We start from the raw sequence: 17,223 nt of genomic DNA on the forward strand, positions 1-17,223 counted from the left end.
TATATTATATGCCCCAAAATGGGGTAATCTGCAATGGAATACATTTTAAAAGTAACCTTCCCAACACTGGTCACTGACAACACAAAACACTCAATGTCAATGATCTCCTGCTGGGCAATGAAAGACAAACCTGATCCTGCAGATTATCCAAAGGCAGGTTTTATCCTTTATTCAACCCTCAATAGAATCACTATTGTGAATTAATGAGACCTAAAATAAATTTAAAATGTCATTCTTTACTTCCTGCAGTTCCCGCAGTCTCCCTGCAGAGGGTAGTAGGGCACTGTGGTGCTGTGTGAGACCTCTGACCTGTGGTGATGCGGTGCAGTGGCAGGGTGACGTAGGTCAGGTGTGAGTACAGCAGGAAATAATCCTCTGCCCGGTTCAGTTTGAGCCATGAGCCGACCAATGAGCGCCCGGTGCCCGACAGCGAGCGCGAGCGGAGGTTTGTGGTGGTGTGAAGATCTGAACACAAAAAAAAATGTTATTAATAAACCATTCTTGTAATGCTCTTAAATGTTTTACAGAGTAAATTAAAGATTTTTGCCCACTGAGGGTTAAAATTCAGCTTTAAGTAGCGCCACATCCACAAGAAAGTAAGCGCCATTTTACACTTACTGTCATTAAATTCTCCAGCTGGGTTTCTTACAGAGGAGCAAGAAGTTTGCTTACTGGAGGTTCAAAGATGATCAGATATCATAGTGGCTCTGACCATAAACCATGCCAACATATAATCGGGTAGCGTTTTTTCCCCCATAACCGACCAAGCAACATCCAGGAACCCAAAGTCTGAATTCCAGGACGAGTTTAGTTTATTGAGCCACAACCGCACAGATTACATTTAATATTTTAGAGCTTTACTGATCTGTTTTGAGAACTCTAGGTTGCTAGTTTGTGACACATTCATGTTTCTGGATCTTTGATTACTTAAGGGGGAAAAGGAGATTTTGAACCTGCTGCTGAGAACTGCTGTATATTATAAACGACTGTTTAATGATCTTTTATTAATGTTGTGTTATCACAAAGAGACTCACAGCTAACCTGATTAATAAACCGAATTAATTCAGGAAAACTTTACCCACACTTGTGGTGAGCGTCTCAGGAATGAGGCAGAAGTGCCAGTCTTTACCTTCATCTTCCTCCTCTCTGAAGAACTCCTCGCTGTCATTGGCAGAGTGAGACTTCTTCATCTCAGCGATCCGGTTTCGAGGCATCTTGCGCCTCAGAGACGGCGAGAAGAAGGAGGGGCGGTTCTTCTCCGGGGTCGGAGGCGTGCTGAACGATGTCACCTGAGGAAGGACAGCAGGTTAGAGTCCACACAGGAAGTAAAATTTAATCACATGTCACTGAGACCTCGTTATACAGAAGTGAGACGGGGAGACAGAAGAGATGTTTCACCGGCTGAAATCCTCAGTTTCATTTTATTCGTTTGCAATCCAACCTTAAATTCCCGATGTACTGTAAGTGTAGGGCTGGTGACCAGAGCAGGGACACGAAAGCTCATAAATTCTCTAAAACCCAAACTGTTTGTCTTGTTGGGAAGTTTCACATTAATAAAGTGAGTCACATACAGAGATCGGAACCATCGATCGAGACATTTAAAAGCCTCAAAGGAGCAAATGTTTGGTTTTTTGTTTGTTTTTAAAAACAGAGGCACAAATAAACCCAAGAGGAGGGGCTCAAAGAAGGTTTCATAAAGGATGGCATCGTCAGCAAAAAAGTATACTTTGTGTTCAGCTGTAAAGTCTTATTCAAGTAAAAAAACAAAAAAAAACAAAAACAAATATCAGAAGGCCTAATGTCGAACCCTGGGGGACATCTTACTCTGTAACAGCAGAGAAATTTGGGCTTTTCACGGACAACATTGTGGATTATATTTAATAAAACATCACAGGAGTCTAGGCTTTTCTGTCTGTGGTTCACAGGTGATTAGTGGTTTAATCTGCTGATTGTGCATCATTGTCCTGCTGGTGATGGTGGGATGATATGCAGCTTGTATTACAGAGACACAAGCCAACCTGAGCTAAAATTAATTAACAATTAACTGTGTAAATATCCTAAAATTCACACCTGACCAGCACCAGACTTGTTGGTAATGAGGAGAAAGTTTAGCTGGAAATCAGCTGAAACGTTTTCTTCTACATCTCTGTGTGATGTCCTGATGTTCAGAGAGCTTCCTGTTGGAACGTCGGGCAGTTTGAAGTTTATTTGTGGGGAAGAGCTGCCCCAATTAAGCCGAGTAAATTTATTCCTTCAGCTCTCCCAGAAGTTTTTTTTAAATTATTGTTCAGATCAATAATCAAAGAGTGGATTCATGCTGAGCTCTCCTTCCAGCAGACGTCTCTGCGAGAGACACATCCGGCTGTTAAATGATGCACAGTCAGTCCAGCTGCATGTATTATTGATCTCGACCTGATTTTGTCTGAGCAGAGCTTCGTGCCGTTCACTCGACTCACTTCCTGAGTTTTGGGGTTTTCTGTTCTACTTCTCAAAGATCTTGGACACAGAAGTGAAACCACACCAGTGGTTGCCCGAGCCAAGCAGGTTTTCATCACAGCTCTGTGATGGAGATGAGCTTCAGGTGAAGACCTTCAGATTTCATTTAAGAGGTTAAACTGAAACATTTAATTAGCTGCTGAGGCATTACAGTCCTCTGTTGTAACTGGACAATTCAATCAAAAGCCTTTTAATGCACAGATGTGGAGAGATGTGGGCTGTTCATTCACTTTTCTTTTTAATGTAAGCAGGAACAAAGGTCTGGACATGATTACAAAGGTGTCCAAGAAACTCTGATAGCAGTAAAACAGACTGTTGGATGGATTTTATGCAGAATGATCCTTTTATCACAACATAAAGCTAAGTGTACCATATCCAGCTCTACTGTAAAGAGGTTTTATAGAGCAAGCACAGGCTTCAGTACAAGGTTCAAACTGTTTATCGGCCTCGGGGATGAAAGTGAACTCCACCTGCAGTGTTGTTCTGTAGTGGATGATCACACGAGCCTCCCTGTGGTAACTCAGATTTCAACCTAATCACAGCTGGTTTCATCCTCTGAAGAAAAACTTGGTTTGAGACATAAAGCAGTCCCCGTCCTCTCCACAGAGTATTACAGTAAAATGCTTACGTTCAATCACATTTGAGGTCATGAACACAGCTGTTCAATCTGTCGTGGAGACATTCAGAGGAGAAAAATGAAAAATCTCAGGACCGAATATTTAAACTGCATCTTCTCCCTCACCCTCTCGTGCATGGGTGACACCTGGTCCTCCTCGGTGCCGCAGGGGGAGGTGTTGCCAGTCGGCACCCTGCTGACGGCCATCTCAGCGTGACCTTTGCCCTGCGGCCCCTTCATCCTCACAAACTCCATGTTGTTGTACTTGTAGAAGCCGAAAGACATCCGCTGGGCCATCTTAGCAGCAACGCTCACCTGAAACACGACACGGACGTCAAACTGCTGACAGTTGATTGACCAATCACACCTGAGAGCTTCAGAGTCTTCAGGTGTTCTTAGCCCAAGTGTCAAGACTTCATAAATGTGAGCATGCTAAATGAGGCTACACAAGAACACATTCACACTCCTGTAGCATGTTTCTGCTAGTGTAGTGCACGTGTTCATGTGTGCAGGTGTTCATGTGTGCAGGTATTCATGTGTGCAGGTGTACGCTCTGGTCTCTAACCCGGTTGTCGTAGACCTTCTTGAGCGCCTCGTAGCGGATCGAGCCCTGGAAGATGACGCCCTGGAAGGTGTTGCTCTTGTCGCTCGCCACCAGCTCCACGCACACCATCTCGCCCTCACCCACCGTCATGTCACTGAACACCTGCACAAACAGAAGGTCACATGACTTCACCTGCAAATGTCCCGTGTCTTTCTGTGCGGCAGCAGAAACATCGACTCGCGACTGTGGTCAGCAGCGTTTCCCTTGCCTTGGAGGATCATCGGTTTCTGTCCCAGAGCGAACTCTGCTGCTTGTGGCGGTAAAAACGCTGCGCTTGTGCACAAGCTCGTTTTTAAATGGATCGAGTCACACTTCATCAGCTAATCTGCACACCAACCAGGAGCTGATTTCAGTCACCATCCTCACTCCTCCCCCACCTCCCCTCCTCAGTGTGACAGCACTGTGAGCTCAGAGACGTTTCACCACAGAAGCTCTGCACGAGCTCAAAACATCCTTTTACCTCCTCAAAGTTGTCGATCATGAAGAAGATGTTGGGGTAGCTCATCTTGGACTCCTCCCCTTTGCTGTCCATGGCATGTTTACTCGGAGATGCGAACACTTCCTGTGAGCACAGGAGGGGGAAATAAAATGAGACAAATCACGGGTGGGATGAGAGAAAGTTGGTGGCTTCATCAGCTCGAGCTGCTGCAGAGCGCCTACCTGACATTTCTTCTTGTGGATGTGGATATCTCCTGCATCTGAGCGCGTGCAGACGGCGCACGTCACCACATAGTCCAGCTGGAAGAGGGTGCAGGATTCAGGTTAGTGAGGACAACAAAAAACAGTTTAAAGATTATTTGTTAAACTTTACTGCTCTGCACCTTCTGAAGGATGAGGTTCAGGTAGACGCTCTCCTCCCAGTCGATGTCGGGGTCGCCAAGGCCCGGAAGCTTCTTGGAGTCCCTCCTGTAGACCTCCACCTCCACCTGAAACACAGCACAGAGCCTCCATCAGCACCACGTCTGAACACACTTACCATCAGACTCAGCTCCTTCAACCTTACTTCCTCCCAGATTTCCTCTCCTACTTCCTCCCTTTCTTTTTCCCCATCCATCCCGCCTATACACCTACTTCCTTCCTTCCTCCACCGTTTCCTTGCCCACTTGGTGAATCTCTCTGATCTTGAGGGAAATACAAGTTTTCCACAAGCCAGCCTTCATATCACTCAGAAACCATTTAGAGCGTAGGAGCGGTTGTCATGGTTTCCCTGTGAAGCGCTTGTGTGTGTGTGTGTGTGTGTGGTTTTTATGTGGCCTCAGATCCTCCTGCTTTGATGAACTGAAACTGAAAAAGTGACGGTGATTCAGCAAAAACACAAAGCTCATTTCAGGTCAAATGACTAGTTTTCCATTGTGTGTGTGTGTGTCTGTGTTGCAGGAGATTATGATCTTAATTTCACAGGAATGCAAACTTCATGAACATTTTCTGACCTGAACGATGAAGCAAACACGTCACAGCAGCATGACCTGCTTTACGGCAGCCACCATTTTGATTTCACATCTTAAACCAGGTGCAGCTTCTTCAGTTTGATGTCATGAACCATTTCTGGTCCAGATGTTCAGTCTGACCTCACGCAAACTCCAAGGGTTAAAGCGATTGAAGCTCCAGGCGTCCATCAGAGAACATGAAACCAATGAAGAAGAACCAAAACCCGCAAAAAGGTCAAATCACACGTCACACACACTGATGCCAGCTGAAAGATTACCCGGAATGCACTTTTTGAATGATCAGAAGCAGAGGAGCTGGTGTCTGCTGCAGGTTGTTCACACTCACACTGATGCTCACAGCTGGTTAAACTTACAAATGCTGGAAAAAGGTTCCTGAGCTTAAATAAGTTTTCCCTGGAAACATTACAAATGTGAAGGAGAAAGGTTCCCAGAGCTGTTTCTGCTCTGGGACAGGAAGCAGAGACCTGGACACAGCGGGGGGGATGAAGGACGACCAGAGCCTGAGCTCATAAAATATAATTATGACGAGCAGAGATGAAGAGCAGGACGAGGCTGAGATTTAGGGCATCATGAAAAATCTGCAGGTTTAAACGTTTGATCAGAAAGACAAAAACTAAAATGATAATGAGTTAATCTCAGATTAATTTCAGTTACTGAGACTAAGGCTTCTGTCTCATCAGCTGGTTCCATTGTTTTTCCTGATCTGCTCTTCTTCAGGTTCTGTTCCTGTGACTGAAGCTGGATTCTTCAGAGGACACAGAGTGATGGGAAGCTGATGGCTGCTGTCGCTGCCGATCGTCTCGCCGGCTGTTATGGCGTCTGCTGTCTGTATCGTCTGATCTGCTGTTAGTCTGACTGACAGCCACAGACGCTGCAGTAAAAATGAACCACACTGTCCACCTGCGGGCGAAGCCGCTCTGCTGCAGACTCTGACAGATGTGATGATTAGATTTATCTAAGGCCAGAGCCACGGAGGAAAGTGTGAGCACCTCAGAGAGCAGGAAGTCCTCTGGGGTCTTTTCAGGGTTGATTGTGGGAAAGATGTAACCACTCTGGGTCGGTGCTTTGGATAACCGAGCCAGCATCTCAGTGATTAAAGTTTAGTTCTTTGATTTTCCTTTTTTCTGTCACGTATTCTACTCTTGTGGTGGACAAACTATCATAACCACATCCAAAATTTGCAATATGTCATTTAATGGGCCAAAAACTCACAGGTCAGGTGCACCGAAGGTAAAAATACAAAAAACTACAAATAAATGAAGGAGATGCAGGAAAGGGTCTGAAAAACTCTGCATTTTCACAATAAAAGTAGTAGGAAAGCTCAGGGCAAGGGAGCGATGGTGGGTCAAAGTCTCCCTCTGAATGATCCTCACATGAACACCAACGTTACACAACCACTGCAGCTCACAGCGAGCCTGAACATGGTGAATAATAGATGGCTTGCTGGTCTGGATGTGGAGCAGCATTAAAATAAACCAACAGAGACACAAATGCAGCCTCACATCCATCATGTCTCACCGCCTCATTCATGTTTCTCTGAAACCTTTTATTTTGAAATCCTGGCCCTCAGGCTCTGCTGGTGCTCTGCAAATGTCTGAAACGTGAGCGATGATGAATCTTTACATCAAGTGTCTTGTCACCTTCTTGCCCTCGCTGTTGTCGGCGCTGACGTAGGAGAGCTTCCGGCGGACATAGAACAGCATGTCGTCCTGTCGCGGCGCCCACTTCTCCATAAAGTACGTGGAAAACATCCAGGTCCAGAAAACGATGCGGTCATCTTTAAAACAGCCTGCAGAGACAAGAAACATGAGGTCAAAACAACAAGTCAGCACGAGAATTCAGGTTAAAGCAGCTTCATGCAGATTTTTAACAGTCTGTGGAACGATTTCTGAGTAAATGACTAGGATGGATTAGACATGACTGTCTGAGCATGCTCACTGGCGCACACCACATAATCGTCCCGACACCATTAATGACCAAATTTTACTGAATTAACTCCATGTTTTATTCCTGAAACTATCGTAACTCATGAGGAAGGTGTTTACGTGTCAATGTTTATGGGACCAGAAGCTTTTAGGCAGTCGTTGCCCCTGGTGCAGAATGCAGATTTAGGACCTAGAAGCTACGTCCATCCTTTACTTTTCTTGTTGCTTTGTTGTACACATGTTTGGAATGGGCATCTTCCTGTTCTTTCCTTTCACAGTAAAAGTACTTGATATATGTGTGACTGCCCAACAAAAACCACTTTGACAGGATTCACGTTCCTTACTGTTGTGGGTGTTCCTGACTGTTAAGAGCTGCAGTGTGTAGTCAAGTACTTTTACCTGTAAATACACCATTTTTCTCCACTTACGGTCCAAGTCCGGCAGTTAGAAAAAAGCCGACAGTTTATTTCATGCACATATTGCTCTCTCATGATATTTGCATAGCATTATCTAATTGGCTAACAGCTGTCACCAATTGTGACATGACTAATGTTTCAAACATTGAATAACTAAATAAATGAATACATTTTGGTGCTGTGTGACATCACAGCGTTGAAAACGAAGGAAAGGCGAGACCAGAGAAGCCTGAAACACATCCAGTGATTCCTACCTTACACTTACACCACAAGCTGCTCGAGGAAAAAATATTTGTTCTCCAACTGCTAACAAAATCTGGCCTCAGTTCAAGCTTCTTTATAAATTTTGGCCTTTCAGAGGAACAAAATCAGAAAAGGGGAAGAAACTATTCGGCAACAAGAGTTCCTTCAGCAAAAATACATGCATGAGCATTTCTTTACTCATATCGAGGAACATAACAGACAGCCGTGACAGTTCAGTCATTTTTAATCCAACATCAGCACCGATCTTCTTGATCTATGGACAGAATCCAGCAGCTGCTGATGTCAAGCAGCACACAAGTGGTATTTAGGACAGCAGTACTCCTCAGAGGTTTAAACCAACCTGCAGCCACGGGAAACAATCAGATGATTAATTAACCAAACATCCAGGTTCAAGGTCTGCACTTCAATAAAAGCTTTAACTACAACTGTGACATCACGAAATCTGAAACTGTTCCACAAAAATCAAATTTTAAAATAACCTTTTTCATTCAGACGGGCTTCAAAAACCCAAGCACTGACACTAAACCTGGACTTAAACGTTTCAAAGACCTTTCCCTGTGGATATGGTGTCAGTGAGTGTTTAATGTCTGAAAGCAGCTCAGAGGAAGTGTGCTTTGTTCACACTCTGTCTCTAAAATCTATTATTCCATTATTCAGCTCCAGCTTTTGTTCAGATCCACAGTTATTTTTTCCTTATGACCAATAAAATTGGCTCATGCATTATTCACAGGCTGCTGGATTTCTACACACGCTTTTATTTTGAAGGATCAAACAGGGCCGAGTGTGAGAGGATACAGACACCAATCGATTTCATACTGACGCTCTGTGTTTCACTCGGTATCGACCCCCTGTCCTCCGTCACCCCGGGTTCCTTGCTACCTTTTTACAGGCCGGAGGCACCTGCCTTGTTGCTTAGCAACAGTTGTCAGGCAGTTGCCAGAGAATGACTCTGCATCGAATTAAACTTCCTGCGAGAGCTTCTCTTGCAGATAAACCTGGAGAGCAGCAGGAGAAGGTCAGCGGGTCAGACGGCTGAACCGGAGCCAATTAAGATTCACGCTCGTTAGAGTTTTTGCTAATTTTGATTTAATTAAAGAAAACTGGTGAACTTTGATTCCTCACACAGTTTAACATGTTTTAAATTAAACACATCGATGCTGAGCTGTGTGTGTGTTTGGATGTTTGTGGGGTTGTTCCTGTCTGTGATTGGTTCTTGTTGAGTTGTACTCTTTGTGGACCGCCTGTTCTGTGGATCACAAAGCCACTGTGACACCACGCCACATTTAGAAGCCTCGGCGTTTGCATTTTAGCTGCTAACGTTTTGTGTTTTGGTGTCAGAAGTTATTTCTGACACCAGAAGCACAGAAAAGAAGATCAGACACCATCTAGGGAGGATCAGAAAGACAAACTCAACAACATTGTTATCCCCTATGTTGCCGGTTTATCAGAAAAAACTCAAGTCTTCTTCAAGCATCACATCCCAGTGTACTTCAGACCCAGCTTCACACTCAGACAAAAATTGATTCATCCCAAAGACAAAACTCCTAAACACAAACTTAGCAACGTAGAGCATGCTGTACAGTGTAGCGAGGAATGCCCAGACCTCTACATTGGAGAGACCAAACAGCCACTTCACAAATGCATGACACAACATAGAAGAGCCAACTCGACGAGACAAGACACGGCTGTCCATCTGCATCTAAAGGACAAAGGTCACTCTTTCGAGGATGCCAATGTTCACATCTTGGACAGAGAAGACAGATGGTTTGAAAGATGAGTGAAAGAAGCCATCTTTGTACACTGTGAACGACAATCTTTGAACAGAGGTAGTGGCTTACGACACCAACTGTCTGCCATCTATAATCCAGTTATGAGATCCTTGAGGCTCCAACAGCACAAACACGACCCAGAGGGCCAGTTCAGTGTCTCCAGTTAGCTGAGGTGGAGCCTAGCAGACAGCTAGCAGCTCCAGCCATCTGTGTCACCATCCACCCAGTCAGTTAAAGAGGCCACGCCCCTAATCATGCAAACTTTAAGCCCTAATACAAGTTATATTTGTCTCTGACTCCTGATATTACAGTCTCAGATAAACAATTACAATCTTCCTCTTTTCTAATAAATAACACTTTGTCATCTGCATATAGTGACAGTTTTCTTACTATTCCTCTCTTTTACTTCCTCTTTATTCCTTGGCAAAAGTTGTTGTGAAGCTGGAACTTCTCTCTAGAAACCAAAACAGTTTGTGCATCAGGGTGTAAACATCTTTATTTCTGCTGTAAAAATTTTAACACGGCTGTCCGCAGTTATTTTTTAGCCTGTTTAATGACCTTCTGCTATAAATATATAGGTCTATTTTACCTCCCGTCTGTTTAAAAAGTCCCCCTCTCTAAAGATCAGACTTTAAGATTTTATTCTGTTTCTAGATTTTATAAGTAGCCTTTTATTTTCTTTTGCTGTATATCCAATTAAAATTTAAATTGAATTATAAATACTCTAAGATCAGTACAAAGTTAAAGGAGACACAGCGTGATGAGGAATAACCAAACCACATGATGTGGGTATAAAGCCCTTCCGTGATGGTGTATTGGCATTTCATTAAATTTCACAGATATTAAATTAATTAGTTTAACTCTATGTTGGTCCAGGAGGATAAACTTCATTTGCTTTGATTTGTTCAGGCTTTAATTTAATTTGAGATGAAGATGAAACCAGAGTAATTGTACAATCACTTCTTATGGGTCCAATTTAAAGGAGAAAAAATTAATTTAGAGTGACTGAGAGGATGAGTCTGAATAAACCTGCAAATAATGGAAATAAATGAATACTTATCACTGGTTCTGGTAGGTAAATACAATTATTATTATTTTTATTTTTAAATGGTACTTCTCATAAATAAACATCTCATAAAGAACTGACATTACTGCAGAAGTAATTAAGCTTCTCTGATGACAAGCACCCCAAGATGGGTGTTTGTGGTCTTGTTGTCTAGCCTCTCCAAATTACTCATGTGTAACTCTGCGCTCCTATAAAAAGACTAAGACTTCCTCTGTAGTGTTACTACCCGATGTCAGCAGTCATTATTCAGAGTTTACAGCTGAAACTCAAGTGTGTGAATTAATGTTTAGGCTGCTGCTTGAAGCTGTTCACATTTCACACAAGTCAACACCTCCGAGCTAAGGCAGCAGTCAGGCAGAGCCACTGGCTGTAGAAAGGAAGTGACCTCTGGCCTTCATCCAGTCACGCTTGGCATGAGGGATGTTTTCCCCAGACGGGGGGTGAGTCAGTGAATACGACCTGCTGGCAACCCGAGCAGAAGAAGCTCCAAAGAGCAACAGGAAGCACTGAACCAGCCAAAAGAAATCCTTAACTCAGGCTCCAATATCAGGTAACTACAGACAGAGTAATGACTCAGTAACTTTAAACCACGCCTCACAGCCAGCATAGTTTATTAAACCTCAGCATCTCATACTTGACCACCAGTCCTTTAATTTCTGGTACTTTAAAACGGCAGCTCTGCAGGAAGGACAAACCACATTCTTCCAGGGTTTTGACGATGGTGCAGCGTCAACTGTTGCCACACCTTGTGTTGTTGCCTGTTGTTTTAATAACATGTGAACACCAAACAGCCCAGATTTTGCATTTAGGATCCACCTATCATGCCAGAGGTGCAGCTGTTTACCAATATCCTTAAATATCTTCTGAGTATTTGCTGTGAAACTCTGGAGCCCAGACGACTGTGTTTGGGATAGCTCTAGAAATCAGAAAGGTTCCTAAAACAAACAAACAAACAAAAAAAGAAATCATCTGAGAGAGCAAACCCTGAACCACTGAAAACCTGAACAGAGACCAATAAAGGCTCCATACAACCTCGTAGTGACTCCAACCAGGGGCGATTTTAGCCCATTTTTGGGGGTGCTGAAGCACCCCCAAAATGAATCAAAGCACCCCCACAGATTTCTTACTTTTTTTTGACAATATTTGCTGTTTGTGTGACACACTACTAAAAATATAAAAAGCATACAGTACTGTACTTGTTTGAGACATAACATTTTAACAACAAAAGTATAGATAAACACCCCCCCCCCCCCAAAATGGTTTGTTCCAGCTCTCCCCTACTCTGACTCTAGCGCTCTTGCTGCCAGAGCGATGGTGGCTGAAACGCACCGGAGCGGAGGTGGAGTGTCTGGCTTAAAACAGGACATATTAGCTGCATTTAACCTTCAGTTACTCTTTATATAGTTAGGTAGGAGTCAGGCCATGTTTCTTTTTAGCTGAAAAACATTACACCAGGTAACCTGCAGTGTTGAAAACATGTTTTCCGATTATGTTTGCTACCCTACAATCCGCTCTGTGGTAAAGTCAGCAACATTTGACCGTCCTGTTGCTCCCATTGAAATGTATACAGCCTATTTAAAATCTAAAACTTAACATTGTCCGTAGCCTGCTGTTGTTACCACTGTCCTGTTTTAAATGGATACTAACTAGCTAACTGACTTAATGCCCATTAACCTTATAACTCCTGTTGTGTGTGTGTGCGTACAGAGAGACAGCCAGGTTCATAATGGATATAAGGAAGTTTTTTCAAAAAAAAGGAGCCACATTCAGGTAAAAGTGTAAAATCAAATGATCCATCAATCAAGAATAATGTTGGATCAGTGTTTCAATGTTTATATCTTTTATTAGATGTTCATGTTGTTTGGTTATTTGCCTTTTGGTTGAAAGTACACTGAGAGTGGACTTTTTGTTAGTGATCTTAATAGAATTTTTTTTTATATTAATGTAATTTTTCATCTAATTGAATACAATCTATTTGTGTATGATTGCCAGTCCAAAGAGGGAGAGAGGAAAGAGGGGAATGTGAGGAGAAAGTACAAGGTCAGGAAGAGCCAGGTAAGAAAACAGACAGGCAACAGTGACAGGCACAACAGAAACTGTTAAACTGACAAAGAGAAAAAACCTAATTTTACTCACACAATCTGGAAGTTGTGTCCTCCCTATATTAAAGCTGCTATACAGAATCTGCAAAACAAACTGGGTTGAAACATTTTTGACCCTCTTTAACAACATTCCAACATAAAATTATAATGGATTGGGGAGATTAAAATTAATAATATATTTTTATGTGGTTCAGCCACAACTCTACTAAAACCTCAGCCAGTAATAGGTAGGCCAACTTTTGGACCGTCCAGTTGTCTGTATGACTGCCGCAGTACGTACATCACATTTGCACAATATCAGAAAGTGCCAAACTGCCCTGGTGGAGTGAGGAGCTGTAAAGATAAGCAGATGCTCTGTTTATATTCTAAAAATGTTTTAAGCTTGTTTCAAAGATTCTGTACAGCAGCTTTAAATGTTTTCCAAAAGCACACATACACTTAAGTTATCAGTGTTTCTCAAACTTTTTACAGTGTGTACCACCTGATAAAATTGTCAAGCTCTCCTAAGTACCACTATGAAAGTCATAAATCTTACAACACAAAATTAGTATTATTAAATTAGTCAAATTAGTATCTGCAGTAAAGATTTTTTCATACATTGTATACATTCTACCACATGCAAAGTTGCCTTGATTTTTATAGTTTTTTTATTAATATTTTGTAATAATTTATTTGTAATAATTCTGTTTTGGGAGTGTTTTTTTATGTATCTGTATTATATTATACATCCACATTAAAAGTGAATCTCTGTCCAAAAGATGCACTCAGTTTACTTTTTACTCACTATGAGCATCATTCATTATTCTCCCGCAGTAATTAAGGTTAGGATATGTATTTTTTTTTTTATTCCAATCCATTCTTCTTTTGCAGCATTTAAATAACCTTGATCAGATTTGATGGTTTTGTTACAGACTTTTCAAAAAAGTGTTTTGCTTTTCTTTCACAAATGTTGGGATTAAATTGTGTTAAAATGTACAAAGCAGTGATGTCATGTTTTTTGACGAGGACCCAGGCACAGAGAGACTTGATGAATTTAAGAATCTTATGATTTAATAAAGAAATTTGCAGATTTGCACAGAGATAGTAAAATTATGATGACTGATAACGGAGACGGAGACAACAGACGATGAGGACAGGGAGGAACAGGGGTTTAAATGCACCAAAGTGACAGTCAGAGAGAACTCGGGACAACATTTAAGGATGCAGGGACTGAGAGAGACAGGTTTATCTTGCCTGGCTGGGCAGCTCTCTGGGTGCTCAGCACCCCCAAAGCTCTGATCCTAGAATCGCCCCTGACTCCAACAATACCTAAACCACAGGTGTCGAACTCCAGGCCTCAAGGGCCGGTGTCCTCCATGTTTTAGATGTCTCCTTGATCCAACACAGCTGATTTAAATGGCTAAATTATAACCTCAACATGTCTTGAAGTTCTCCAGAAGCCTGTTAATGAACTAATAATTTGATTCAGGTGTGTTGAAACTAGAGATGGACCGATCCGATATTACCTATCGGTCCGATACTGACGTAAATTACTGGATCGGATATCGGAGAAAAAAAATTTTTTTTTTTTAAATCCGATCCATTAAATATCAAAAAAGTACCTCACAAAACTTGCGACACGGCGTAACTTGGCTCACAACTGTTGCACGTTGCAGCAGTACGTGTCACGTGATAGAGCGGCTGCGTGTAGCCTCGCTAGCAATCCGGCATTTCATCTCCGAGGAAGTTATCCCAGAGAGAAGTAAAGCAAGTGTGTAAGTTCATCTCTGAATGTTTGTAAAGCATTCCCGCGTTAAGCTTAACAACCGATATATGGAGCGACTGCCTCTTCTCTCCCTCTCCTGCTGTTACTTAAATCATGAAACTGATCAATGATCAGCTGATCGGCTTTTCTGTCGTGAGTCCGTCTCTCTTGTTTGTTTTTCACCCACTTCGTGCCAGAAAGAGGAAACCAGCAGCTGAACAACAGCAGCACGTTTAAGCTTGATAAGCTGTTGTTATTTATTAATCAATTTATTTAATATTACTTTCTACACGAGGATCTTTTTTCTACGCAGCTGACGGCTGGTAACTGTGCAGGGGTGGATCTAGCAAAGTTTAGCCAGGGGGGCCGATAGGGCATGAACAGGGAAAGGGGGGGGGGGGGGGGGGGGGGCACAAAGACATACTTTTCTTTCTTATTCTAATTTAAAATGTCTAGCTTTTAATAAATAATTATCCGAATCTTACACCCAAAGTTTTAATCTGATGTAAAATGTACAGAAGTCCATTACTGTATATAGTAACTGTTAAGTCTAATATACCCTAGTAAGCTATAGTACTTTTTCCTTTGGAAAGGTACCATCTGTGCAGTCTGCAATTTTGTTGAAGAAAGATGTTGAATCTATTTAATTATTCTTGGAAAATAATTTATTTCTGTGCATTTCTTTTTCACACTGCATCAAATTAAAGTTGATTATGTCGATTAGGCATCATGAGGTGGAGGGTGGGGGGTGGTTCCTTATTTTTTATTTTATATTTTAAGTTGCTGGGAGTTTTAGAACCCTATTAGTTAGGTTGCTTAATATTTCTGCTAAGTACTCTTTAAAATACCAGAATAGGGAGGATGGAGTAGGTTTAAGTTTATTAGATTGATCAGTTTTGCTGAACTATGAAATATTTTGGGTGCAGTGTATTTTTTGCATACAGGTATAACAGAATAGCTTTAGTGTTTTGTTTTGTTTTTTTTACTTGAGTATGAACTTATACAAAATGCAGCAAGATATTAAAAATACTGTTTTATTGATTAAAAAACACATTATATCGGATTCATATCGGTATCGGCAGATATCCATATTTATGATATCGGTATCGGACATAAAAAAGTGGTATCGTGCCATCTCTAGTTGAAACAGGGTGATATCTAAAACCTGCGGGACACCGGCCCTCGAGGCCTGGAGTTCGACACCCCTGACCTAAACTATACCAAGGGCCTCCTACAAGAGAACTTGAACCACATATAGACCTAAAGGAAGCACCTACATTTTCTCTAGAACTCCTAAAACTGCCCATTGAATTGCATTTATAATTAGAGCCAAAGGATTCTTCAAACCTCCCTAATGGCAACTCAAACCTTCTTTCTTGCCACTGGAACCAACAAAAGTTTGACTACAATTGTCTTGAAATCCTACTAAAACCTCCTAAAGGAACTAACCATGGCAGGTTCAGGATATACGAGATCAGCCCAGTTATGGTCAGATGCAGAAGACTGAACCAATGGTTCAGATCAGGACTGATAATGGCCACTAAATGTTTTAGAAGACCAATGCTGCGACACCACATAACATGCCACTAAAAGACTAGCATGTTTCAGTTTCTCCTGATGACAACGTAAACCACCTAATGGATGTCAAGGACCTCTATTACCACTCCAACCACCCAAAGAATAGCCAAACTTACCCAGAGAGTCCCCCAGCTCTCTTTAAATCCCACTAAAAAGTTGTTTTTTTCCCTTGGTGTGATAATTGTTTGTCCAAAAAGGTTTCTCCTGTAAATGAGATATTGTGTCTCAATGGGAATACCTGTATAAATCAAGGTTAAATTAAAAAATACGAATGAAAGAAAACCAGCGCTGCCTTACATTAACCTGACTGAAAACCAGCATGTTCAAACTTTTTGGGGTCTTCAACAACTCCTCATGACATATGTCGATGACCCTGCTGAGTCCCATATGAACCACTTCTGCTGACATGATCATGGAAATCACTAGCTACCACGCATGTCATACCAAGCAGTCCGCATGATCGATCAGATAAAGTCTTTCATGAAAAGATTTTATGACAGAAACTGTGTCCATGTCTGAGTGTGGCATAACCCCACTTGCAGATCCCTGAAATCACAGCTTCACACTGCAACGAAGGTGAAGATGATGACGTCATGAACTGTAAAAAAAATATCAGCCCGTGAAGGCTCACTGTAATGTATGAATTACATTCATGGAAATGTATTCTGATGTGAGTCGAGGATGAGTCAGCCTTGATGTGCTGAACAGTGTCATTTAGTTTAAATAAATAAACAGTGTTGGGACTAACGCGTTATTAAGTAACGCGTTACAGTAACTACGTTACTATTGTGGTAACGAGCACGGTAACTAGTTATTATGCCAAAACCAGGAACGCGTTAGTCGTTACTGGGATTTAGATAGGGTCGTTACTCGTTACTTCGTGTGGTGGCTATCGCGGAGCTTCCACAGATTCTGTAACATTAGCAAGTGGTGGAGGCAGCAGGTGGATGAGGGAAAAGGGAGGCAGGAGGAAAAGAGACCCGAGGCGGCCGCCGGTCCAAGTGTGAACTGAACTTCAGGTAAGAAGTTATGACCTGCAGTCTATCTGGGTCAGATATAAACCAAGTTTAGGTGGAGTTTATTTTCGTTATTCTGACTTTTTCCCGTACTGCGTACTAGCTAGCATGACAGAGTTTCTATACAGCTGGGTGGGTGCTATGAAGTTAATGATGTTGAACTTTATTTTGTTCATAAG

General features: G+C 42.1%; 1 protein-coding gene and 1 long non-coding RNA gene across 4 annotated transcripts in view; one reads left to right on the forward strand and one right to left on the reverse strand.

Moving 5' to 3' along the window:
- kiaa0930 overlaps positions 1-17,223 on the reverse strand; it is a 28,845-nt gene that overhangs the window by 3,800 nt on the left and 7,822 nt on the right. For all 3 annotated transcript variants that reach the window (XM_085137017.1, XM_085137019.1, XM_085137018.1), the window contains exons 2-9: positions 6,805-6,953; positions 4,538-4,642; positions 4,377-4,454; positions 4,177-4,278; positions 3,678-3,818; positions 3,239-3,427; positions 1,130-1,289; positions 310-465 (exon numbers count right to left, since the gene is read on the reverse strand). In XM_085137017.1, coding sequence (XP_084993143.1) covers positions 310-465; positions 1,130-1,289; positions 3,239-3,427; positions 3,678-3,818; positions 4,177-4,278; positions 4,377-4,454; positions 4,538-4,642; positions 6,805-6,953 — 1,080 coding nt within the window. The remainder of the gene's footprint in view (positions 1-309; positions 466-1,129; positions 1,290-3,238; positions 3,428-3,677; positions 3,819-4,176; positions 4,279-4,376; positions 4,455-4,537; positions 4,643-6,804; positions 6,954-17,223) is intronic.
- On the forward strand, positions 10,640-13,463 carry LOC146499202 (uncharacterized). Its single transcript, XR_014870067.1, has 2 exons — positions 10,640-12,059; positions 12,312-13,463. It is a non-coding gene; the product is annotated as an uncharacterized LOC146499202 (long non-coding RNA).

The sequence above is a fragment of the Neolamprologus multifasciatus genome, chromosome 17, assembly GCF_963576455.1.
Source record: "Neolamprologus multifasciatus chromosome 17, fNeoMul1.2, whole genome shotgun sequence".
Lineage (NCBI taxonomy): Eukaryota > Metazoa > Chordata > Actinopteri > Cichliformes > Cichlidae > Neolamprologus > Neolamprologus multifasciatus.